Source organism: Bos javanicus, chromosome 14 (genome assembly GCF_032452875.1).
Source record: "Bos javanicus breed banteng chromosome 14, ARS-OSU_banteng_1.0, whole genome shotgun sequence".
Lineage (NCBI taxonomy): Eukaryota > Metazoa > Chordata > Mammalia > Artiodactyla > Bovidae > Bos > Bos javanicus.
In genome coordinates, this window is record NC_083881.1 from 35,758,208 (window position 1) to 35,785,601 (window position 27,394).

General features: G+C 39.6%; 1 protein-coding gene across 1 annotated transcript in view; it reads right to left on the reverse strand.

The window, feature by feature from the left end:
- Positions 1-8,379: 8,379 nt before the first annotated feature.
- Positions 8,380-27,394, reverse strand: part of TRPA1 (transient receptor potential cation channel subfamily A member 1) — a 55,519-nt gene continuing 36,504 nt past the window's right edge. Inside the window, exons 14-27 of the mRNA XM_061438975.1 lie at positions 27,207-27,373; positions 24,328-24,421; positions 22,357-22,416; positions 21,732-21,830; positions 19,967-20,037; positions 19,224-19,386; positions 17,998-18,087; positions 16,074-16,243; positions 15,390-15,519; positions 14,558-14,740; positions 12,603-12,671; positions 12,151-12,264; positions 10,078-10,178; positions 8,380-9,246 (exon numbers count right to left, since the gene is read on the reverse strand). Of these exons, the coding sequence (XP_061294959.1) occupies positions 9,042-9,246; positions 10,078-10,178; positions 12,151-12,264; positions 12,603-12,671; positions 14,558-14,740; positions 15,390-15,519; positions 16,074-16,243; positions 17,998-18,087; positions 19,224-19,386; positions 19,967-20,037; positions 21,732-21,830; positions 22,357-22,416; positions 24,328-24,421; positions 27,207-27,373 (1,716 nt within the window). The 3' untranslated portion in view covers positions 8,380-9,041. The remainder of the gene's footprint in view (positions 9,247-10,077; positions 10,179-12,150; positions 12,265-12,602; positions 12,672-14,557; positions 14,741-15,389; positions 15,520-16,073; positions 16,244-17,997; positions 18,088-19,223; positions 19,387-19,966; positions 20,038-21,731; positions 21,831-22,356; positions 22,417-24,327; positions 24,422-27,206; positions 27,374-27,394) is intronic.

Sequence of the window (27,394 nt, forward strand, 5' to 3'; positions counted from 1 at the left end):
GGGCTTTCACATCTATTTCATCTTTTTCTTAGCTGTCAATAAATCAAGATTTAACCCCAATGCATGGGTAAGGAAACAGAAATCCAAAGAAGTGTCTGATTGCTGCTTTGCTTTCTTTCATCACATTATGTCCATTAGCTCAGCATTTCCCAAAATATGTCCCATAGATTGTGAATTTTGAAGGATATTAATAGTTACCATGTGACAGGGGATCTGTGGGTAGTAAATATCAAACTTATTATGTTATAAAAACAAAATATATTGGTTTGTTCACTACAGGTTTTATCAGAGCCTTTACTAAGTCCGTATGCATTGTGAAACTGGAGTGGGGGTGGTTAAATATGAGCATTTCCTGTATTTGAATGTAGGTTTTTAAAATCATGTATGCAATAATAATAGTGTGAAACAATCACCAGAGCAGTGCTTCTCTAGACCAGAATCCTAGAGTGGGTAGCCTTTCCCTTCTCCAGGGGATCTTCCCAACTCAGGGGTCAAACCAAGGTCTCCCGCATTGCAGGCAGATTCTTTACCAGCTCAGCCACAGAGAAGGCCAAGAATACTGGAGTGGGTAGCATATCCCTTCTCCAGCAGATCTTCCTGACCCAGGAATCAAACCGGGGTCTCCTGCATTGCAGCCAGCTTCTTTACCAACTGAGCTATCAGAGAAGCCGCTGAATCACCAGGGACCTTGTTAAAATGCAGATTCTGACTCAGTGGGTCTAGGTTGGGGCCTGAGACTGCATTTTTAACAAGCTCCCGGAGGATGCCCACGCTGCTGGTCCAACAGGCCATGCTTTTAACAGCAAGGCAGTAGAACATTCCAGAATCAAGAGTTGTCTAGCATCTCAGTGAAAGAGTAGATGACACCCCTGGAACATATGCTATTCACCATGAGAACCAACTGTTGAAACAAGTATCCTGTTTGGGGTGGGCAGATGAGGGGATATGGGGGGGTTCCCTGGTGACTCAATTGATAAATAATCCACCTACAATGCAGGAGATGTGGGTTCGATCCCTGAGTTGGAGAAAGGCATGGCAATCCATTCCAGTATTTTTGCCTGGAAAATCCCGTGGACTGAGGAGCCTGACGGGCTACAGTGCATAGGTTTGGAAGGAGTCGGACATGACTGAAATGACTAAGCACGCATGCTCCAGGGAACATGAGACAAACCCATAGGAAGAGCAAGATCTGGAGGGAGCAGAGGGCAAGACTAAATTTTAGTAGCATGAATAGGGCAGGTCTCATTCAACTAAAGTTTAGATAGTAGATTAATTGGGGAAGGGACACAGGGAGGAATCAGTATCTTCTCAGTTGGCACATGGATTAAAACAGCTTCATTTTTGTCAATAAAAATCAGGTAAAAGAGGAAGAAAGCCAGACCCAGTAATGGTTCAGATTTAGTTATTATTTTCTCTCTCTACTCACAAACTCAAATTCCAAGGGTTATAAACTCTTTACTATTTTAAACTTTTAAAACTCTGATTTATTAGGGAAAATGGGATTTTAATGTCAGAAATTGGAAGGGGGAAAAAGTGGGCTGGGATCAAAAGAGGTTAACCTTGGGTCAGATGAGGAAGTAATACTAAAAATATAATCAAGAGTCTAAAGGCTTCCTAAACCCTCCTGTCTCCAAAGACCCACCTTTCTGACCAAGTCCTCTTCTAGTCTGGGAACCCAATTTTGGCACCTGCGTTACCCCAGCAGCTGCTACTCTCTGCCACAGCCTAGCAGACTCTTCTCTGGTGGTTCCTCGGCAACTATGTTTTAATAACCTTTGTGGGTCACACAATTCATAAACGTAGAGCTAGGATTAAGCTAATGGAGGTGTGATAAGATTCTCCCGCAGTATTTCTATCAATGATTCATGACTACCAGGTATAGCTTGACACATTTTGATAACTTACTTGAAACAAAAAGGTTAGTAACTCATGACTTCCTAATAGATCAAAACTTTTATCAGTGTAAAGCAATATATTTTTCTAATTTCAAATTTTCCCATTGAATTCTTTGTGTTAAGTTCATTTCGTCACTGCTGTTGCTTACCTTTTCACATTTACCTTTGCTCATCTTTCTATAATGCTGGTTTAGATTATTCTCTAGTTAATTAAATTTCTTAACCCAATGGAGAGTATTTTTGCTTTTACTAATGTTTGTATTTGTTGTCAGAATTGATAAGTTTTATTATTTTTCTGTTGTTTATGACTTTGGATTTTTTGTGGGCCTCAATGTTTTCCTTTTTTTTTTTTTAATGCTTTGGTTATATTGTTTGTTTTTGCTTATTTTCTTCTCTATTTTAGTGCATTGATATATATTTATTCTGTTTAAATTATGTTTGTAGTTACTCAAAAATTTTTGAAAAATAAGCTAACCTATATTTCTTTAGTTTCAAATGTGACACTTTAGTCACAAATGACGCACTATCTTTAACTTTGAGTAGAATCAACTCTTTGCTAAAATAATGAGTGATTAGCTGTGAAATGCAAATGATTTGACCTTTTTTATAGTTACCAGAGCTGACAGTGATCAATACAGAAGATATTGATATAATCTATAGTTATATTGCACTGGCTCGGTCTTTGAAATCTGTACAATGGAAATTTACAAAGAGGTTCGTCATTTTCCCATAAACATCTATGTCCTGTGTTGTATACATACATGTAATGTACATGTTATGCTGTTCTTGATCTCTTGAAACATTTGTTGATAAGTGCGAATTCATAAATGTCCCTTTTTCCAAAGTGTGGAACACACTTAGGCATGATCAGTTAAAAATGAGTTTTAAAACATCATAAAACAACTACGTGTGCCCAATAGGACCTCAGAAAGCATTCTTTTCTTTGTGTTTCGACCCTGTGTTTTATTGTTCCTGTCTTATCTAGTGAAATTGTCATACACGTCAAATGTACTCCTCATTATGGTGAAAAATGAAACAAAAGGTGCTTTTTTTCCATTACCTTATATCCTGAAATAGCCAAAATATATACACACGGCACCAGAAGAACAGAAAGTTTGCCTTTTTCTGACTTGTTTTTAAAGTGCAGTGCAGACAGGCTAATTCCAGCTGGGATTTCTGTGGGTCACAAGTGTCATTAGCTGTGCAGGGTTGAAGCCCCTGTCTGGGGCTGACTCTAGAATATTTACATGGTCAGGTTAAGCTGGAAGTGTATTTTTGTTTGTGTTGCTTTAAATCATTTTCTTTGAAGGGTATGATAGCTGCTAAATGACTAAGTAGTTATTTTTTTTTTTATCAGTGATACTTTCTTTGTTTAATTCAAAAGCATCTGATTCACATCTCAATAAAAAGTTTCAAGTTACACACATAGAATTCTGTATATGAGCACGAGAGCCCCACTGTGGTCATAGTTTGCTATCTACCCATTTGATCTGTATCATTTGAAATGTACTATTTAAATCTGATTTTACATTTCAGAAATTATCTTCAGTAGTAACTCAATATATTCACTTGTGAATAGGTCATAGAATGTCATTTTTCAAAATATGAAGACATGTATATATATCCATGTGAGCTTAAATTCTGCAGCCAATTACTTCTTCTGATACTCTCTGTATGTGTGCATGCTGTCACAATTCAGTTGTGTCTGATTCTTTGAGACCCTATGCTCTGTAGCCCACCAGGCTCCTCTGTCCCTGGGATACTCCAAGCAAGAATACTGGAGTGGGTTACCATGCTCTACTCCAGGGGATCTTTTCAACCTAGGGATCAAACCCACATTTCCTGCATTACAGGTGGATTCTTTACTGCCTGAGCCACCAGGGAAGTCTTACTCTGTGTATGTAATATTTTTCTATGATAATAGTTTCCTTAAATATTTTTTTAAAAAGAAAATATTAACAATAACCAAAAACATTTAAAATTGTCCTTATTTTTGCTAATGCCACTTTTAAATGGATGATTTAATAAAAACACCCATATTGAGTTTCCTCATTCATCCTGTCCCAGCAGGTAAGGAACTGAATCTTAGGAAACATTTTACCCAAGCGGTAGAGCTGCGCCCAACCACATAGGCCTTCCCCGCATTGTTTGCTTTAGTTACTTGCTTTTCAAATTATAAACAACCTTAAAAGCTAAAAAATAATCTCTCAAACAACTTCACACTTTTTTGGCCCTGTTTTATTCTATTTCAAAGTGGATTTCGATAGTTGTGTACCAGTCTTGGGGAAAAACTTCAGCTTTTCACAGATAACTTCTCTTGCTGAATCTCCATGTGCAAAGAACAGCAATGAAGCCCTGGGTATTATATTTATAGCAAGGAACTTGCCACATTTTGATGTTTCTTATCGTAAACCTCTCTCTCTCTCTCTCTCTCTCTCTCTCGTGTGCCTCAGTCGTGTCCGACTCTTTGTGACCCCATGGACTGTAGCCTGCCAGGCTCCTCTGTCCATGGAATTTTCCAGGCAAGACTACTGAAGTGAGTTGCCATTTCCTTCTCCAGGGGATCTTCCCAACCCAGAGACCGAACCCTTGTCTCTTTCATTTACTGCTTTGGTAGGCAGATTCTTTACCACTGCACCACCCGGGAAACCCTAGGATTTAAAATGTTAGTATCAAACATACGTCAAAAATATTTTCACAGAATTTAGCTTTTTCTCTCACTGGCTTTTCTTCAGAGTTAAAAAAAAAATACTGCCTTAAAAACTCTTTAAAAGGAAACTACTTTTAAAATGTAGCATTTTGAAAAATTAGACTGGTCACATAGGTGGTACACTTCTACACTTCATATTATGAAATTAACATAGTCCATGTTTCAAAGTTCTGTGGATTGTCCTTCATCAGTTTATGGAAACTTCCAAAATCCCTGATTTTCTCCCATTTTTTGGCAGTGTCCCTTATCAGCTTGGGTCAAATCCATTTCAAGGCAGCACAGCAATGGTAGGAAGGTAAAATGTGCAGACAGGGCTTGTGTGCTGAGTGGTAAGACTACAGTGATTTGAATGAAAAAGGGCCCCTTCATTCCTCAAGACTAAGAAGGAAGGACAACATTGACCATTAGACTCTAGGCAGCACTGTACCTGCTGCAGAACTGGGGTTCCACTCCTCTGAGTAGAGGGACAATTTGGATTAATGCATTTCTCATCTTAGTTAAATTTGGAAGATTACATATATTTTGCAGATTTATATTTGGTAAGGTTTTCAAAGTGACATTGCATGGTGGGAATTGCAGGCGTTTTTACAGGCAGTTCAGTATTGTAGTTCTGGGGACCTCCCTGGTTTCTGTGACATACTCAGCATTTGAGGCAAAACCCTCCAGGCCATCAGGCTGTCTGATGACCAACTGTCTCTGCTGGGGTGGAAGAGACTTTGAGTCCCTAGCTGAAGACTGCCGTTGGGCTTGCTGGTTTCCTTCCTTCCGAGGACCTAATCTGTATCTCAGTGGCTGAGGACACCACCCCACATCACAGTAAATTTGGGACTTGCTAGTTTATCTGGTTGTGAACATAAGAGATGTGGGTTTGATCCCTGGGTCGTGAAGATCCCCTGGAGGAGAGCACGGCAACCCACTGAAGTATTCTTGCCTGAAGAATCCCATGGACAGAGGAGCCTGGCGGGCTGTGGTCCATAAGGTCGAAGAAGAGTTGGACAGGACTGAAGCGACTGAGCACACAGCACAAAAGCTCTTGTGTCTGCCTGAGGTGTTCTGAAAGCAAAGATGTCTGCACTTTTCAACCCCACTTCGGGCTTGTCTCTACTATGGTTTCGTCAGACAACTTTGGCCTCTTCAGAATCAAAGCTTTGTGTCTGTACAGAATGTGACTCTTGACTGAGCTGGACAGTGTTGGCCTTTACTGAGTCAATTTGTAGCTACTTGATTTGTCTCCCATATGTTCCTTTTTTTTTCAAAGTCCTTAATGGGGATTAAACTGAGGATCCTGCTTTGTCCCTGGACCACGTCCACAGAAGGTCCTGATGAAGAATTCGAGTTCGAGAACAACTGTCTGAGGGGCTGTAGCAGAGTTGGTTGTTATTCTCACAGATTCCTGAGCTTCAGTATTGCTTCACAATTAGATTCTTGCAGCTTGTGTAGAAAGTGCTGGTGAGACCCTCCCTTCAGGTTTTGCTGGTACTGACATACTGTCCTTCCTTTTCAGGAGCCATAATCACCCCTCTCCTCCTTCCCTTCTCTACCAATTTTTAAAAACAGCTGAACAACAACTGAAGTTGTAATTTTCTCTTCCTAGAGCTTTCTTCCTCAATATGTGTGCCTAGTCGCTCAGTCATGTCTAATTCCTTGCGACCCCATGGATTGTAGCCCACCAGGCTCCTCTGTCCATGGAGATTCTCCAGGCCAGAAAACTGGAGTGGGTTGCCAGGCCCTCCTCCAGGGGATCTTCCCAACCCGGGGATCAAACCCACGTCTCCCACATTGCAGGTGGATTCTTTACCATCTGAGCCACCAGGGAAGCCCAAGAATACTGAAGTGGGTAGCCTATCCCTTCTTCAGGGGATCTCCCTGACTCAGGAATTGAACTGGGGTCTCCTGCATTGCAGGTGGATTCTTTACCAGCTGAGCTACCGGGGAAGTATTAATACAAGATTAATGCAGATTGACACAGTGAAAAAAAGGCAGAAAAGTGGTGTTTCAGTGTTTCTTCCACCAGTTAGAGGAAAATCATTCAACTTCTCTAGGACAAGAGTCAACAGAATAGGGGCACTAAACTGCTTTTCAGAGGCAGGCTGGACCAGTTTTCTTACAGTATCTCTCAGGCTTATACTGTTTATTATTTTCCCTGATTTTTCATTGAGCATCTGTTATTATCCATTACTCAAGGCCCTGTGCCAGAAACTACACAGGATAAAAAGAAAAAAGAAACAGGATGGAATTCTTTAGATTGCTTGAGACTATTCATGATAGTCAATCACTGACCTCAAGAGTCTACCCCTTAGTGGTCAGTGCAACAGACAGAAGTGGCAAAGGAGAAATCAAGTCTCCAGTTCAAAGGAAGCAGGGAGCACCATCTTGGGGCATTAGGAAAGACTTCTAGGTGGAGGAGCCATTTAAACTGAAGTGGAAAAAAGCCGGAGAGAGGAGGCAGAGGACATTCTGGGTGGAAGAGCGATAGTAAGAGGTATGGAGATGGGAAACCATGAAGTGTTTTGTTTTGTTTTGTTTTAATTGGAGAATAACTGCTTTACAATGTTATGTTGGTTTCTGGCGTACAACAATGTGAATCAGTCATAAGTATACATATGTCCCCTCCCTCTTGAACCTCCCTCTCACCCCCCACCCCATCCCACCCCTCTAGGTTGTCACAGAGCACCAGCTTGAGCTCCCTGTATTATACAGCTTCTCCCCATTGTTGTTGTTGTTCAGTCATGTTCAACTCTTTATGACCCCATGGACTGCAGCACACCAGGCTTCCCTGTCCTTCACTATCTCCCTGAGTTTGCTCAAACTCATGTCCATTGAGTCAGTGATGCCATCCAACAATCACACTCTCTGTTGCCCCCTTATCTTCCTGCCCTCAATCTTCCCCATCATCAGGGTCTTTTCCAATGAGTTGGCACATTGCATCAGGTGGACAAAGTATTGGAGCTTTAGCATCAGTCCTTCCAATGAATATTCACGGTTGATTTCCTTTAGGATTGACTAGTTTGATCTCCTTGCTGTCTAAGGGACTCTCAAGAGTCTTCTCCAGCACCAGTTTGAAAGAATCAGTTCTTTGGTGCTCTTCCCATTAGCTATCTGTTTTACATATGGTAATGTATGTGTTTCAATTCTACTCTCTCATTTCGTCTCAACCTCTCCTTCCCCTGCTGTGTTCACAAGTCTATTCTCTATGTCTGTTTTTTTCATAATATATATTGTCTCTCAGCACTCGACCTGTTTGTATGACAGTGTCTGGGAATGTGTGTGATGGAGGAAGAGGGAGGACACCACTGTGTCCATCTCTGGAGCAGAGATGAGTCCTCTATGGGGTGTACACCATGACAGTGAGCAGCTGTCGGAGTTCTTACTCACTGGACAGGGGGCAACTCAGTTATGTCCTGCAGACATAATGTCCAATGGAAAGAAGTAAGCAAGAGAACAAGAAGTAAGAATAAGAAGTAAGAAAGAGGGCATAGCAAATCACCTATGTAAGTAAAAACACACCCCAAACTTAACACTGTTCAACACAACACAAAAATGCATACCCGGTCAAAGACGTTCATTAAAGAGGGTGTTTCCTGGGCAGGGAGTACCATGAGACTTGAGGCGAAGAGGAAAATGAAACAAGAGAAGGACTTTGAAAGATCAATGATGAGGCGTTGATCACACTTTGTACTGGACATCAGAAGAAAAAGGACATAGATGATGGAGGTGTTTTTGCAAATCTCAAAAATAAATGTATTAACAATAGAAGGCTTACACAATAATCCCTGGGGTGACTATATAGCTTTTACATTTATTGTCATCAGCAGCAAACAAAATATACAGAAATAACAGACGCTACATATAGTAAAATTCATGTATAACAGAAGGTCTATTAATTGGGGCCTCATCTCAACGTGACATCAGGTGTGTTAGGAACAGCCTGAAGGTGGGGAATTTATTCTGGTGGGAACACAGCACACAGGGGTCCATGCACAGAGTTTTTCAACACAGCGTTTTAATACCAAGTGGTAGGATCTAATTCAATACTTCATTGTCTAATGCATTTCCCTACTGTAAATTATTAAGCAGGGATCCAGTATTGACATTTGTATTCTAGCTTAATAGTTATTACACATATTACTCCTTATCATTACAATGTGTGTTCTAGTAAATGAGCTTTCTACCCACTCAGATAATTCGAGGTAAAGTCCAACCTGAACTTATTAGCAAGGATAATCCCTGTACATAGTGACTGGCAGAAAATATGAAGAGAAACAGAGAGTCTACCTTTTATATAGAATACAGGAACCATGATTTCACATATAGTGAAATCAGAATCATATTTCTGCTTTTTCTTCACTCTTGTCAAATTGGAATGTAGACCCAGTAAGTCACATAACCCCCCATCTGACCATCAGGAATCCATTGCGCAGTTGGACAACTAATACTTAAGGGCTGTGTGTTTTTGCCTTTACCGCCCTCAATACACAATTCCATTTGCTATTCCTTTGTTCTAACTGCTGTTTCTTAAACCTGTCTTGAAAAGAACTGTGGTAATCTTCATCCTCTGTCTCAGAGATGATTTCCATCTTCTGAATGATGAGTTTAATAAGCTCATGCTGTTTTTCCAGAAGAGAACTGAGATCCTTCAGCCTGAAAGGAAATACATTTCATGGGTTAATTTTCAATTATCCTTCCAGTCCTTGAGTACAGAAAACCTTCGTACTGGGTTCTAGATCAGATTAACTGTACCAAGGGCTTCCCTGGTGGCTCAGATGGTTAAGAATCTGCCTGCACTGCAGGAGACCTGGGTTCAGTCCCTGGGTTGGGAAGATCCCCTGGAGAAGGAAAATGCACTCCACTCCAGTATTCTTGCCTGGAAAAAATATGGACAGAAATCCCATGGGAAGAGGAGCCTGGCAGGCTACAGCCCATAAGGTAGAAAAGAGTTGGACTCGACTGAGTGACTATCACTTCACTTTCAGTAGTCATGATCCTCTTAATGAATACATATTTTAAAAGTTTAAGTGGTTCTCCGAAGTTTAATTTTCATCCCCATTTTAAAGATTAAAACACAGTTAGTTGCACAGGAAGGTTAAACACCTTGCCTAGGATCGTGTAGTTAGAAAACAGTTGAATAGGTCTTTGAAAGCAGGTAAATTAGCCCTGAAGCCCTCAGGCTTCACCACTGAACACTGCATAGTTTCTCCAGGGATCCTCAAAGCTTATAGAGTTTTGATGTAAGAATTCAGACAGCTGATGAAGAATGCAGTTTAGGATACTGTTGGGCAAAATGACCTGTCAGTAGCAGCAAGTCAGTTGTTGGGTCTAAAAAGAAACAGTCTCAAAATTCTCAGTATACTAGCCACATCATCAATTAAAGCATGACAATATAGATAAACACAATTAGACAATATAGACTTTTACTATTCATCATTAAGAGTGTTAAATTTTTTTAATATAGATAAAAGGAAAAATACATACCGGTACTTTTGTTTCATTATTTCTGTTTCTAAAGATGTATCAACATTTGGTATTTCTTGTCTTGTTTCATGGGGGCAAAAGATATAATGAAATACACCACGCTATGGGATAAGAGATTAACAGTTATTCAGGTAGAACTCCATTCAAGAACTAGTTCCTGAACAGGTGCCATCAGTCAGCTACAAGCTGGGCATGCAAGCACAAATATTCAGAGACACAATCATGGCCCTCAAGGAGCTCACAGCCTCTTGAGAGAAGTAGACAAATATACACAGCCATAAAATGAAGTCACACATGTAACTGAGGGATGTATAAGATGTATAGTTAATATAGAAGGTGGAATAAACTGGAATAGGGGATTGTTTAGGAAAAGGTGTGACTGAACCATATTATATTTTCTCATTAAAAACATCCAACACAAATAGCGGAATTCCACACATGATTGGTTGTTATTTCTCTCAAACTGCTCTGCACCATTATCCAACACAACTTAATGTCACATGGGGAAATTTCTGAAATACAGGTTTTTTTTTTAATTTAGTGTCTTTTTTCTTATTTATTTTTCTTGAAATGTAGTTGATTTACAATGTTGTTAATTCCTGCTGTACAGCAAAGTGATTTGATTATACTTACATACACATTTTTTAACTATTCTTTTCCATAATGGTTTATCATAGGATTTTTTGCTTTTTATACATATTTTTTAAATTTATGTATTTTTAATTGGAGGATAATTGCTTTACAATATTGTGTTAGCTTTTTAATGTCTTTTAAACCATCAGTGCACCGCAAAGGGTCAAGGGCAGGTGTGAAAGGACCAGAAATGAGGTAATTGTAGCCATCCAGGCAAGAGAAGATGGCCGAGAAGATGGCCACTTGCACAGGCCACATGGGAAGTCAGGTGGACCAAATGTGCGATCGATTGGGTTGTGAAGGTGAGAAAGGGAAAGGAGATGGACGACATCTCTCACAGGCAAATGAATGGTGCTGACATCCAGTGAAACATGAAGGTCTGGGAAAAGATGGGATGGTTTCACCCTCTCCCTGTAGGGGATGTTGGGAGGAGGTGAAACAAGAGGAGTAGAGATCGTAAGTGTGCTTTGCATGAGTTTGTTCTGAACAGCAGTATTTGAGGTACCTTGGAGATACACCAGAGAAGATGTCATATAGACCGTTGGCTACAGGAGCCTGGAACTCAATGAGCTCCAGGCCAGAGAATTAGCTGCTGAGCTTTCTGTGTTTCAGTGGTGATGGCAACCACATTTATGAGAGAAATCAAACAAAAATAATGTAGTGCAGAATAAAGCCTAAGCCCATGCTGAGATTGACCTTATCATTTATAACTACATAATGGAAACTCAACCTATGAAGAACTCAGAAAGAATTAGAATCCAGTACTTCTGACTGTTAGTATAAGTTCCTTTTCCATTATAATGCAATAGCCTTGTCCAGTCTTTGATACTTTGTATATTTTCTGTAATGTACACTCTCCCTGTGGAGAAGGCAATGGCACCCCACTCCAGTACTCTTGCCTGGAAAATCCCATGGATGGAGGAGCCTGGAAGGCTGCAGTCCATGGGGTCACTGAGGGTCGGACACGACTGAGTGACTTCCCTTTCACTTTTCACTTTCATGCACTGGAGAAGGAAATGGCAACCCACTCCAGTGTTCTTGCCTGGAGAATCCCAGGGACAGGGGAGCCTGGTGGGCTGCCATCTATGGGGTCACACAGAGTCGGACACGACTGAAGTGACTTAGCAATAGCAATAGCACACTCTCCCTGTGTGTGTAAGTAGCTGTGTATATATACACATGTATTCTATATATGTACACACATATCTGCACACATATGTAAGTCACATGTGACTAGGAAGAAGAAATGAAGTATACCTACACTGGTCCACCCACCCTCTGCTCTCACTGGGGGGATGTGGTACGTATTTAACATGGAGGCTATGGATGAGCCACTTGGAAGACGGGAACTTTGCCCATAAACAGGCACCCTTAGGGATAACACAAAGAATGAATGTCAATATCATGTGATTGGTGACAGTATTTGTCACATGTACTTACTAATATCCCTCTGCTGTATCTGGGTCTGTTGGGATACACGATGATGGATTTCTGATCAACTTTGTGTAGGAACCAGAGTGGCAGCTTCTTCTCCAAGCTGGTGTGAAGTTCCACCTAAAGTACGTTTGGGATTTATTGACAAGAATCACTGACGTTCTTGGTCCAGCCTCTAACTACCTGGTTGGCCAAATGCCAACATAGAAAGAGGCTCAGGCAATTACCCAGTTTCTCTGCTGAGGTTGTTGGGGGAAATCTTTGTCATGATTACTGACTCTCAGACCAGAGCAGGAATGCTCCACTGACACAAAGAACTGGCAGGGTGGGGGACCTCTCAGGGCTCAGACAATGCCTGTATTAAATAACTGTGTTCTCAGAAATCAGCAGTGTTTATCCATGAATTATTGGGAAGTCATTAGTGAGTTCAGTAAGTCATAATGGAATAGAACACTTACCTGCATGGCAATTCTCTTCAACAGTGCATGTTTCTGGACCTCAGCAATGTCACCAACTGCCAAACCAATCTGAAGGACAACAGGGCAGCGAATCACTATTGGTTTAATGACTCATCTAAAAGTCTGTGTGTTGTCCCTTTGACTACAGTCAGAGTGGGCTTGAAATTTACTAGCAGGGCCTCAAGACACTGTGCTTACATGCCGTACAGAAGCCTGCAAGGGCCTGTAGACCTTTGCAACAGTGGTGGTCACATCAGTGGGTCCAGTAGTCATACGTGTTCTCATGAAAAGTGAGGGCACAGATTAACCTGCACTTCATCGTAACTTAAAATAAAAATATGTTACTTTTGGACAAGACAGGGGTGAAGTGAAAGTCGCTCAGCCGTGTCCGACTCTTTGAGACCCCATGGACTACATATAGTCCATGGAATTCTCCAGGCCAGAATACTGGAGTGGGTAGCCTTTCCCTTCTCCGGGGGATCTTCCCAACCCAGGGATAGAAACCCAGGTCTCCCACATTGCAGGCGGGTTCTTTACCAGCTGAGCCACAAGGGAAGCCTGGGATTGGTGTAGCCATACAAAATGGTTGCAAACTCCAGGAGTTGAGCACTTGAGGGAAACAAGAGTGACCTGACATCATGGAAAAGCTAAAACATTAAACTGAGGGAATGGAAGGAATTTATATCTTCCATATATTTGGGGACGAAAAGGTACACTTTAAAGGTAGGTGAGGCTCTGATAAAATCTCCCTCTAGAAATCCAAGGCTAGGTAGAATTAAGTGAGGTAAGCTGTCAGCTCAGTTCTACTGAACCTGAATTAAATCAGCTACATTCACTCACTCTCTCATCACTTGTTAGGAACTTCGTACCTGTCTATGCCAAATCAGCCTTCTACAGGTGGTAGCCAGAGAGAAAAAACCAGTCCGTGCTCTCAAGGAGCTCAGAGTCAAGTGAACTCCATGAGAGAAGGACTCTGTCTGCCCAGGACACCACCGTATGCCCAGTGCTTAGAACAGTCCATGGGACTGCAAGACTCAGACATGACCTAGTGACTCAACAACAGCATGAATCAAAACATTGAGTAGTCTGTATTATTATTTATTTTTTTCCATCAACACAGCCTAGCACAGTCTCTGCTGTATAGTCAGATTCAGACAAAATGTACTGAATGTGTGCTTGTCCATTTAATTTATCTATAAATATTTATTTCTATGGACAGCCACACATTCAGTAACAATTTTGCCAGTGAAGGCTCCCCATGGACCCTGAATTGGGATGTATTTCTGTCTGCATCAACCAAGATGCCTGTGGCTGGAGCACACTCTCTGTGGAAGAGAACACCTGTGTCTGCTGAGGTCATCCAGGCTCTGACTGGCTCAGACGTGGCAGCTGAATGCTGCCGATGCCCTCTGCATGAGCGACTCTTCCCTGCTTGAATCTCTAGAGGGTCAATGAGAAATTCTAGGGCAGAGATGAGGTCTTAATCTTCCACTCCATGAAGGTCTCTGCCTAACCTCTGACCCTCAGCCCAACTGCAAAGCAGCACTCACCATTCATCATTACCTTATTACTCTGTCGATACTTTGTACTTCTTCATGGCATTTAGGGGTGATGTCAGGCTACACATTTATTTGTTTACTACTCATCCTCATGACAAGTTTATAGTCACGTCAGGGCTGGGTATTGGTCTGTTTTGTTCACCGCTGTTGGGCCTGGATCAGTGTCTGGCATTTTTGTAGATTCTTGGTAAATATTTGCCAAATAGATGCATCTTAGCATCTCCTAACCTCACACTGCCTGGCTCGCCCCAGGTACTAATGAATGTTGAATGATTTAATTTTATAGCAGTTCCTCTTCTCCCTTCGTGAAAGGAGACAAAAGAGGCTACGAAGCATTATCATTCTCAAATGTCCCAAGTGATCTACTGACAGCAAACAATAGGATAAATTACTTACAAGTAAATTCATGAGGACAATTGGGACGAACATGGTGAATATGATAAGGTGTACAAAGGAGAGAAGTGGATACTCCAGTTCATTCTTCAAATATGGCTCTAGGAAGGCATCGTGATAATTGATGTCTCCTAGCATCATGCTGAAGGTCTGGATTATAGAAAGGAATGGAGAGCTGAAAGCATCCTGGGAAAAGATAGTAAGGGGAAAATGAAATTCAAATTGTATATAATGAAAAAAAATGTTCCCTAGAGAGTAAAATGATAGAAATCACATTTAAAATACTTTTAAAAAAAATAGTCATAAGAATATGCTACTGAAATACAGTAATAAGAACTATTAATACTAACAAACTGGTGGTAAAGTCATCAAAAGGGCTTCCTTGGTGGCTCAGTGGTAAAGAATCTGCCTGCCAAGCAGGAGACACAGCTTCATTCCCTGGGTTGGGAAGATCCCCTGGAGGAGGAAATGGCAGCCCACCCCAGTAATCTTGCCTGGGAAATCCCATAGACAGAAGAGCCTGGTGGGCTACAGTTGATATTGTCACGAAAGAGTCGGATGTGACTAAACAACAACAGCAACAACAAAAGTCATCAGAAAGATCTTTTCTGCACATGTAACAAATCATCATGCACTACACATAAACTTCCTGACAATGGAAAAAGTCATTTACTTTTCCCTGTGATAAAAACCATGTGAATGCTATTATATCAGATAAAAAATATTCAAATATTGTGAGGTTATTATGAATTTTGTACACCATTAAGATTTAAGTATAAATATGTATTCCCAGTATTCACAGCAACAAAATCAACGACTCATGCAAATACCTCACCTGGATATTCAGGAGCACATAAAAGCAGAGTCCAAAAGCCACGAGAAGGAAGACAAACACAATTGTCGATTTCAACAGAGTTTTCATGATCACCTCCAACATCACGATAAAAATTCCACACTTTTCAAATCTAGGGACGTTTTGAAAATTACATTTATTCACTTTTGTGCTGAAACTGAATTTCATTCAGTGTCAATAGTTAATGAGGCACCAGGTACTAAGGTTCATAGATGAGATCATTGAGGCCATCTACTTTCACACAGGGACACGAGAACTTGTGAAGAGTCAAGCCTTTTATTTTCAAACTGTCAAACTGCTCTGTTTCTTTTGTTTTCACTTCTTCCTAACGTTTATCTTGAATTGTTTTACCACTTGGCCACTGAAAATTATTCACAGCTTCCCAGTATCAATGCTACCAATTGCTTACGGGCTTCCCAGGTGGTGAAGTGGTAAAGAATTCGCCTGCTAATGCAGGAGACGCAAGAGACATGGGTTTTATCCCTGAGTCGGGAAGATGCCCTGGGGAAGGAAATGACAACCCACTCAGTATTCTTGCCTGGGAATTCCTGTGGACAGAGGAGCCTGGCGGGCTACAGGTCATGGGGTTGCAAAGAGTCGGACGTGATTTAGTGACTACACAACTACAACAACAAAGGATGTAGAAGTCATTCAAGCTGGTTTTACCTCTGAAGATACAGTAAGAAGTTCATCCAATAGAGGAAAATAGCAACTGCTCCACACTGCCACTGCACGTATGCTGGTATCCTGATGAACAAGGGTGACACAAATATGATGCTGGTTGTGTAGATGATCCATTCGGCTGCGTTGTCCTTATCCAAAAAGTAATTCCTTTTCTGGGGTTGCAAAGAATAAAGAATTACCACACGTAGAGCCTGAGACCTGGCAACTTATGGATGGTTATATATATATGTAACCAGTAACAACATTTTTCCAGCATTACAGCTGGTGAGAAGTTTATGACCAAGGGGCCACCAGCTCTTGCCATCCCGGACTTAACTCAGAGTCTTGGGTACAGATCAGTATTAGAGGTGCCCCAGCCTCTCCTGCTGACCTGGCATTTTGGGAGCCTAAGCAATTCTATAAGTTTTGAGGCTTTACTCATAAAGTTCACTGCATCTTAAGGAAACTCCTGGGGGGTGCAAGTTGTTTTAGTAACTCCTTTCTGTCTATATAAGGACATGCACATGGATTTCTCAGGAAAATGAACTAAAGCTGCTTCTAAGGACGTTTGGGGTGCTAAGACTTAATTACCATAATGATTTGGTGTCATCTATTCTTAAATATTTCATGTTTTGAGCATCAGATTTCCTATAGGGTAGATAATTTACATATCAATAAGGAACTGTGGAGACCAAAACTAATAAAAAAATCATACAACTTTACAGTTCAATATAAACTATCATTTGTAATTCTCATCTTTAAAAAATAAAAATGACAAGAGATATTAAATAATATGCCCTAAATCATTTAAGGAACAGTGGAACAACACAGTCTTAACTCTCAGAGTTGTGACAATTTAGTGGAAGTGTGTGTGTGTGTGTGTGTGTGTACTTGTGATGTATAATATCAGACAAATGCAAAGCACTGTTATTACTACTAACATTCTTTAATGCAAATATCCTTGTGCTTATATCATGTAATATAGTAAATTCTTTCAGAAAATGAGGCGTTGTATAAAAGCTATATGACTTATAAAAAACACAAAATTATACCAAAAAATGAATAATGAGAGACTTAAAGCCTCTACCCTGAGAGATAAATGATTGATGCCATTTATCAACTTCATCAAAGACCTACACATAATTTACATAAACCTTGGGTCTGATCTGAATGTGTGTTCACCTATTTAAAAAGACCTTGTTGTCATTGTTGTCTAGTTGCTAAGTCATGTCTGACTCTTTGTGACTCCACAGACTGTAGCAGGTCAGGCTCCTCTGTCCATGGGATTTCTCAGGTAAGGATACTGGAGTGGGTTGCCATTTCCTTCTCCAGGGGATCTTCCCTACCCAGGGATCAAACCTGAGTCTCCTGGATTGGCAGGAGGATTCTTTACCACTGAGACACCTGTAAAAATTATGCAATAGAAACGTTCCCCAATTTCATTGTAACTTGAAATTTTATCTAATAAAGTAAAGCATTCCTATTAGGAAAGGAATTCAAAGATCCATTTGAAATGGAGTCTTAAGCCAAATAAACAGTTACACCTAAATTATCTCTGTAAACAGTGACACTTAAAATTATCAAATTGAAAAAATCTGTGTGTTAGCAAAATATGAAATATATCTCAGAGAAAACAGAAAAGTCTTCCAAAAGTTCATCGAAGCTGGGTAGACACATACGTACTAATAAAACTGGAACCACTTGCTTCAGATAAATCAAATAGGCACCATCCAATGCAGGAGCCTTATCTGAAATCATGTAATTTCTACATTTTTAAGAGTTTATACTTGGTATTTCTGATTTATACATTCATCCAGCTATGTGATTTTATTCTGACGTAAATTGTTTCAATAATTGTTTAGCAATTAATCTATATTTTGCATATTAAAATATTTGCTACTGTAAAGATATAAAACATATCATGTACCTGTTGGAAAATTTGGGCCACTTCTTTGCAGTAACCTAATATACTTGATAGCAAAACTAAAATCATACAGAAATTTATAGCAAAGGAATTCTGAAACAAAAAAGATAAACAGTTATAAAGGATATCAAAGAAAACAACACTTTTCTTCATCATTTTCACTATTAAACATTTGTTTTTATCTGCTTTTATTTCTAGGTACTGTCCATTTTTGCTTTAAACAGAAAACTCCTGTGATGCCAATATAAAGACAACACAGTCATTTCATAATGTCTTTATTAATAGAGGTTGCCAATTGAATTCTAAAGGATCTATATAATATTCTTTAACTGTGGTAAAATACATATAACATAAAATTTACATTTCAAAAATGTTACATTTTACATATAGAGTTACCTTTTAAAACATACAATTCTGTGGCATGAAGTACATTCGCAATGTTATACAGCTATTACCTAGTTCCATGCCTGTTTCATTATCTCCAAATGGAAATCCTGTCCCTTCTAAACATCATTTCCCCCTCCCCAGTATCCTTGGCAGCTAGAAATCTGCTTCCTTGTATATACTTAGTTGTTCAGTCATGTCCGACTCTCTGCGACCCCATGGACTGTACCCTGCCAGGCTCCTCTGTCCATGGGGATTCTCCAAGCCAGAATACTGGAGTGGGTTGCCATGCCTTCCTCCAGGGGATCTTCCCAACCCAGGGATCAAACCCAGGTCTCCCGCATTGAAGGCAGATTCTTTACCATCTGATCCTCCAGGGAAGTCCTTGAATACTGAGGTGGGTAGCCTATCCCTTCTCCAGGGGATTGTCCTGACCCAGAAATCTAACCAGGGTCTCCTGCATTGCAGGCAGATTCTTTATCAGCTGAGCTACCAGGGAAGCCCTCTTCCTTGTATATCCTATTTTAAATTTTTATACTTCAGCACCCATCTAAGTCAGGTACATGTCACCTTATACATGTGAGGTACACTGGCTCTCATACATGTCAATTCCTTTTGTTAGTTGATAAGCTCATTTATTGATCTATTTATTTATATTCCCTCTCATTCTACAAAGGGTTTTAGAAGTTGCTACATATATGAATTCTATAAGCTCTTTGTATTAAACAAAGTCTTGATAGTTCAGATTTATTATGAGGTTAAAGTGTTTTCTAAAGAAAAAATGCCCACAGTTCTGAAAATCTCTTGTTTTAAAAAGTTGGAATATAAAAACCAATTGAAGATACCTTGGTGTCTAAAATTTCTGAATGGTCACTAGTTTCATTGATGATTCCAGTTGAGTTGAAAGCCATACCTGGTCTGATACTGACAACAAGAAAGGTCATGGGAAACAGACCAAGACAGTAAGATCCTAGGTTCAAAACATGGGCTCTAAACCCATAAGCCAACCTACAAAACATAAGCAAACCACAACTGAGTAGTTTCAACCACAAATATTCAGTTAAGATACCTGCAGAAACAGGAGTTATAGTCTCTTCTGGAAATGTATTTGATAAGTTCATTGAACTTGAAAGATTTTGGAATTCGCCTTTTTCATTTCCAGAAAAGGAATCACGACTTCCTAGGAAATTATGACTTACTTTAAACCTCTCACCAATTAATGGAAGGAACTTTAGCTCTGACTCCAAGTTGAATGCTCTTCCCAGGAATACTCTTGTTACTTCATTGTCTGCTAAACTGCAGAGCCCAGGAATGCTCCTTTGTGTTTTATATAATGATCCCCCCAATATTTCATTTAATGCCAAAGATAAATTAATATCAACATTTTTAATACCAAAATTTGCCTTTGACATATTTCTTTTTAAAGTATAAAACATTAGAAGTAATAAAGTATTCAGATACCATTAAAAATTATTTAGAAGATTTTTTTATAATCAAATATTACTGGGTCAGTTTACTTTTTGTTTTGCAAGATTTTAAATAAATTTAATGAGAGCAACATTCAAAAGAAACACTACTTAATACCCACCATTTCATAAGTAAGTATTCTTTACACACAGGGTGGTTGAGAAGCTCTATGCGGTTATGTTGCACCATTGCCTGAGAAATAAGGAAAGATCAATAAAAATACAATCACATTAAACTCTTGAGTATAAACTCAGCTTTTTGTTTGCTGGCTTTATAACTTTATTTTGATTTTATCAAAACAACACTTGCTTATTTTAGAAACTTTGAAAAATCAAAAATTATATCAAGAATATATTTCTTTAAAAAAAAACACAAGCTAGAGAGAACCATTTTATACAGATGCTAAAATTATTTGCATAGAACAGATGTGAAAGTCAGTTGTCATCACCAGTCTTATGGGCATAAAATCCACATGTCTCTTCTTCCTTCACACTCCAAGTCCTCAGTAAGCCTTTTAAAGATTTTTTTTCTGATGTGGACAATTTTTGAAATCTTTATTGAATTTGTTACAATATTGTTTATTTTTTATGTTTTGCTTTTTTTGGCCATGAGGCATGTGGGATCTTACCTCCCCGACCAGGGATTGAACCGGTGAACCGGCACCTCCCTGCCTTGGAAGGGGGAGTCTTAACCACTGGACAGCCAGGAATTCCCATCAGCCAGCCTTTTAGATTTCACATTAGGTGATGGCTGGTACCATGGTCTGTATCAAAGCCTTCCACATAGGGAAATGAACTTTAAGGTAAATGAAAGTTCTTAATTGATCTAGAACAGTGCTGTCCAATGGAACTTTCTGCAGTGATGAAAATTTCTATATCTGTGCTGTTGAGCAAAAGAACTACAAACCACATAGGCTTCTGAGGGCCTGAAACATGGCTACTGCAAATGAAGTAATGAATTTTTAACTTGATTTTAATTTTCATTAATTTTCATTTAAGCAGTCACATGTGGCTCAGTTACTATATTAGAGAGAACAGATCTGGATCCTACACCATCATTTGCCATCCAGCCTTCAAATGTTTTCTTTCACATGCACACAAGCTTTTGTGTTGCCAATATTTACACCACAAGTCTGCTGCTCCACGTGGCTAAAATCTGTTGAAACTAGTAGCTGCTGTCCTTTTAGACCAGAAACCCACTCATCTGATACCTGTTTTCCTCTGCAGTTATTTGAGTTTGAAACTCCTGGTTTATCCTGAAGCAGATTGTTTGCATGGCTTTCATGACCTCACTTACAAGAAATGTAAAAGCTCTCTTTGGAATAAAAACTGGTTTGGATCCAGTCTCTTGGGAAATTTGGGTCCAAACTGTGTGATTAGTGCCTGGGTTGGTTCTGGGTTTCAGATTGGGTTCACTCTTCCAGAAGGATATAAGAGCTGCTGAGAGGTTTGCGTTTACCCTGGAGGCCAGTGGTTAGCTGAATTTGGAGTCGATGACTGTAAACTGTCACCCCCTGCATTTTCCTGGGGTTTTTACACTGTTGGAAACTCATATACGTATGTCTGCATTGAAGTGGATGGAGGTAGGAGCAGATGCTGATGGTCAGCCTGTATTGTTTATGGTTTATTGGATTCTGGGTTGGGCAGGTCTAGCATGACCATTAGGACTAAGGTGATCAACAGTGTGGAACTTTAAGGGCACCAAATTACAAATCATTTTGTATGATTGCTTTCTTTACTAACAAATAAAGAGTTAGGCTGCATGGCATACACAGAGATCAAACTATAAATCTGGAATTCTCTCCAGACTCCTTCCTGGAACTATCATACCAAAACATTACAGAATTCATGTAGAAACTACCTGAATAAGGAAAATAGTGGACTTACATTGAGAGTTAAAAGAGGCTCATATACGATGTCCGGTACAGGTGTTCCTTTTTTGGTGAATTCTAATGGACACTGAAGATATGTGAAATTATACTCGATCTGTAGAAGATAACAATTTTTAAAAATTGCAGTCTAGCATAGGCCCCCGAAGTCCTTCTTAACACATTAAATATGCAACCCTATCAATTTGCTGAAAATTAAGTGATTCAAATAAAGTTGAGCCATTTAACCTGAAGAAAAGTAAATAAGCTATTCTGTATTCATTTCAAAAAATAAATGTGCCAACAGGGTATTTGATTCCTTTCTAATAACTCTCTAGTTGTGGGGAAAAATGCCTTATAGAAAGACCACTTAGCTCTTTTAGAATTTCATTCTTCAGGCAATATTACACAAGAAAATATAAAGATATAAATAATAAGGCTAAATAAAACTATTAGAAACAATTAAATCATGAGAGAAAACTGAAGATCCAAGGGAAAAATTATCTCATAAGTAGATAATATAATAATATGAGAAATGAAGACAATTACCATCTTTTGAGATTCTGGAGTTCTAGTAACATTATTTTTACTATTCCTTAAAGAGTTAGAATGCATTTCAAGTTATTATGACAAAATAAACTTACATGGTAGTCTTGGGAGGACTTGTCTTCTGTGGAAGGCATCACGCAAAAATCTAAAAGTACCTTTGAGAGAAAAAGACTGGCAAAGCTATTGGGCAGGAGACTAGATCCAAGACGGAATTTGGTCCCATTTCTAAAATAATACCCACGATATTACCTTCCCCTTCCTTTGCTTCTTGTACCTCAACGTCTTGTACACTATGATCTAAGTCATTCAGGAACAAAGTCTAAAACATGAAGTATTAACACGTACCACTGCATGCCTCAGCAACACCAAGTGATATAGAAAAATACGCACCTGAGAATGAAACTGCATTTACTAAATTTTAGGTAAGAAATATTCCATTTGCTTTGCCTAAAACTTGATGTCTTTCTGGGTTCCTAGAAAATATGTGGATGATTGAGGATTCCTTTGCTTAGCAACTTCTAGTGATAACTTAATTGTCTCTAACCGAGACCTTCCAGCTGAGTCCTGAGTTCTTCCCATAGTCTAGTTTGCTTCTTCTATATCACCTGATCCTGGAATATTGTGCTTGCTTCTGTACCTGGCTTACTGAGCAACACTGACAAAGTTCACATGCAAAGTGGTGTGGACAGGATGTTAGGCCACGAATATTATAATGACAAACAGTTGGAGGCCCTCGAGATGCTCAATTAAGGGAGAAATCACTTAAGAGTTAAACGTTAGATCCTCCCCTGGGAAGTGTAGGGACAGATATTTTGTGGGGGTTCCTGTCTACTACATAAACAATTTGAGTAACCCCAAATCTGTGTGCTGGGACCTTTCTGGTGGCCCCAAATCATGATCCTGAGAAAGAAATTCTGCCCAGTCAGTCTGCCCTCCTGAAACCAGATGTGGACACAAGGCCCCAGGTGACCCCATTAGTGGGTCCCTTGGAGTTCCTGGGACATCTGGTCGACCCCACCTGCAGGACACAACGGTAGAGGGTTAGATAGCACCCTGAAGGGGAGACACAGGAACTCAGGCCCCACTGGGAGGGCATGCCTGTCGTGGCTGGTCTCAAGCACCAAGGCAACTTAAAAATTTTGAGGCAGTCTCTGTTGATCATGACCCAGCATCAGTACTAGGAGTCATAACAGACATCATGAAAAAGAAAGACAAGTCCAGTCAATTGTGCTGTGCAAGGAAGAACCAGACACAGGCCTGGCTATTACAGTTTGAAAGCTTTGTAATAACCAGCGTAGGCAAACTGAAGGCTGGGCTACCAGAGGAAGGGGAGGGTCATGGGGGAAGGATTGTGTTTATTATACAAATATGTGATGTGAGGCTAAACTAAAAGACTTTTAATTCCCCCTAGCTAAAAAAAAAATTCATAATACGAAAATAATACCAAGTCATTATATAAAATGAACTAGAAAATATATAGTAACATGAAGAAGAAAAGAAAAACCAAATCATAATCACAACTGTAATTCCTATTAGCATTTTGGAATAATTTCTATGTTTTCCATATGTGAATATTTATAACTTTTTATTATTCATAATGCTGCAGGAAGCATCATTGCATATAAATCTTTCTATACATCTGATTATTCATTAGGACAGATCCAAACAACTGGAATTACTGAGTGACAAAATCTGAAATCATGTTTGCAACTAATAGATGCAAATTTGAAACAACCACATGCATGCCCCCAAACCCCCACATCTAGAGGCTTTATTCAGCTGGCAACCTCCACTAGTGCTCTCTGCTCTAGACTTGGATTGTTTGAATAAAAAAAAATATGTTTAACATATTTTCCTACATTGCATATAACCACTAACAGGATTTTTTAATCCAAGTAGGTCCTTCTCAAATTTGTTGGCTAGATTCCCTTGTAGCCTATATAAAACTAGACGCTTAACTTTAAAGATGGAAATTGCTATGTTTAGGTTGTAATTACAACAATAAATCTTCACATTTTATTACACGCCAAGCATATACCCAAAGGATTTTTGTTTTTAGAACTTACTTTCATGCATTCAGGGAGGTATTCTACCAGTTCTATAACTGGACATCTATTGGTAGGAGAACAATGATTAAAAACCTTGAAACATTCTCCCCATCTGTAAAAAAATAATAAACACAATTCTTAAACTTTCTGTTGTGTGCAACAACAGAACTACCAGTTGAAATTCAAGATTATTATGTTTAGGAGAAACTGATTGGTTCCAATGGAATCAATATGTGAACTGAAATCAATCCAATAGAGTCCTTGTTCATTCATGGAAATTAGAAATGTGTGCAAATTCAAGGATGGCTGTTATAATCACTGTTCTGACTCTTTATCTAAATGCCTTTTCAAGAAGGTAGGTTTTGACCTTGATTCCTCCTGAAGTCATGAAGGGGCATTACTTTCAAAGCTGGTCATGCTGTATGGAGATACCCACATTCACAAACATACAACAGCAACATAGTACTGGGAGCATGACACTTTACCTTTAACCCAGGCACACATCATGTATTGAATTAAACTACAAAGTAACATGTGTCAGGGCTTCCCAGGTGGCTCAGTGGTAAAGAATCTGCCTGCCAAGCGGGAGACAGTGGGTTCGGTCCCTGTGTTGGGAAGATCCCCTGGAGAAGGGAATGGCAATCCATTCCAGTATTGTTGCCTGGGAAATCACGTGGACAGAGGAGCCTGGTGGGCTACAGTTCATTGGGTTGCAAAAGAGCAGGACATGACTGCACAACTAAACAAGAACAACATGTATTAAGTACATTAATAACCACGGGCTCTGTGAGAACATTGCAGATTTGCATCTTTCTTTACTGCCATCTGGTTGGACAGGATAAGGAGATGTTTATGATACTAAGAATGAAAGAAATCTATAACAGGAGGTAAAAAAGAGCCCATTTATCTCCAAGATCCTATCTTTGTAATAGGAGGCTAGTTCTAAAAGCTACCCAGACATATTTTCTGTTAACCCTATCAGTAAAGTCTATCTAGGATATCTGTACCATCAATAGAAAACTCCAGGTTGCACTGATGAGTGCTTCTAAGGAAATGGGCCAGGGGACCTGGAGACTTCCCATGCTCCAAACACAGGCTTGGTCTGCTATGAATATGAGATTGCTCATCTCTGAGTCCACTACTGGGGGACACTGGGCCTTGGTGAGAATCAATCTGTGATGACTAATACATAGAACAGATTATGTTTGAGACATGGGACAAACTACCCTCCAACTTCATCATTAAAACTCCTTAGAGTACAGTTTAAAAAAACCCACAGCCACACAAAATCATGGGCTAAAGGAAATTTCATTTCCTGGCACTGGTAACAATAGGGATTTACCTTGGAGAATATTTTCACCAACATCCAGTTTGGGGGTTTCCATTGGGCAGGAGAGCTTCAGGCAAGTTCAGGTGAGTCAGGGCAGAGTTAGCCTGAGAATGACCATGGTGCCACAGACTACAGACACCTGACCCCTGGGAGCCTCACAAGAGTGCTGTGAAGTGGGTCTGTGCTCCCATCACTTAGAAATGGAAACTGAAGACCAGAGAGTTTAAGCAACTCTTTGGGTGTCTGTGGTCACTCAAAGAGTTCATTAAAAACTTTAGGGAAACAACTGACATTTTAAAATGTTGACTTTTGCATCTGTCTCTAAGGCAAGGGAAATAAAAGCAAAAATAAATAGGACCTAATGAAACTTAAAAGTGTTTGCACAGCAAAGGACATCATTGACAAAAAGACGACCTACTGAATGGAAGAAAAGATTTTCAAATGATACGATGCAGCTCATATAATTCAACATCAAAAAACAAACAACCTGATTTTAAAAAATGGACAGAAGACCTCTATAGACATTTTCCCAAAGAAGACAAATAGATAGCCACCGGGCACATGGAAAGATGCTGCTAATCATCAGAGAAATGCAAATTCAAACCACAATGAGATATCAGCTCACACCTGTCAGAATGGCTATTGTCAACAAGAACACATATAACAAATGGTGGCGAGGATGTGGAGAAGAGGGAACCCTCATACATTGTTGGTAGGAATGTTAATTGGTACAGTCACTATGGGGGTGCTTCAGAAAGATAAAACTAGAACTACCATATGATGAAGTAAGTCCACTCCTGGGTATATAGGTATACAGGATATATAATCCTAAGGAAAAATAAAAACACTAACTCAAAAATATACATGTACCACCGTGTTCAAAGCAGCATTATTTACAGTTGCCAAGGTATGGAAGCAACCTGTGTCCATCAACAGATGAATGGATAAAGATGTGGTATATATATGTGTGTGTGTATATATATATACATATAGATAGATAGATGTAATGGAATATTACTCAGCTGTAAGAAAGAATGAAATGTTGCCATTTATAACAACACATATGGACTTGGGAGGGTATTATGGTAAGAGAAATAAGTCAGAAAGACAAATGCTTTATGGTATCACTTATATGTGAACTAAAAATAAAACAAATTAGTGAATATTTTAAAAAAGAGAGACTCGTGGATATAGAGAATAAACCAGTGGTTACCAGGAGGGAGAAGGAAGAGGGGAAGAACAAAATAAGAGTAGGGGATTGGAGGTACAAACTACTATGTATCCAACACATAAGCCACAAGGATATAATGTATAACATGGATTATAGGCAATATTTTAGAAAACTATAAATGGAATATAACCTTTAAAAATTGTGAATCACTGTGTTATACACCTGGAACTTACATAATATATTGCACATCAACTAAACCTCAATTAAAAAAAGGAAAAATAAATAAAAATGGTGATCGACAGCTGAAACTTTGATTCTTTTTCTCCTCCTGCTTCCTCTAGGATTATCCCCAGTGCCAGAGGACACTAGACACTTGAGGGCAGGACGGCAGCGTACCTTTTGCTCCTGATGGTCGTGAGGACCACCTCCTTTCTCTTATTGTGGATTGCAACATGCAGGAAGGAGGCCTGCTGCTTGTTCAGGACCACATCAGCATCGTAGCTCAGGAGCATGGAGACGGCTTTGGCATGGCCCTCCCTCGCCGCAAAGTGAAGCGCGGTGTTCTTTCAGAGAAAACAGAACCC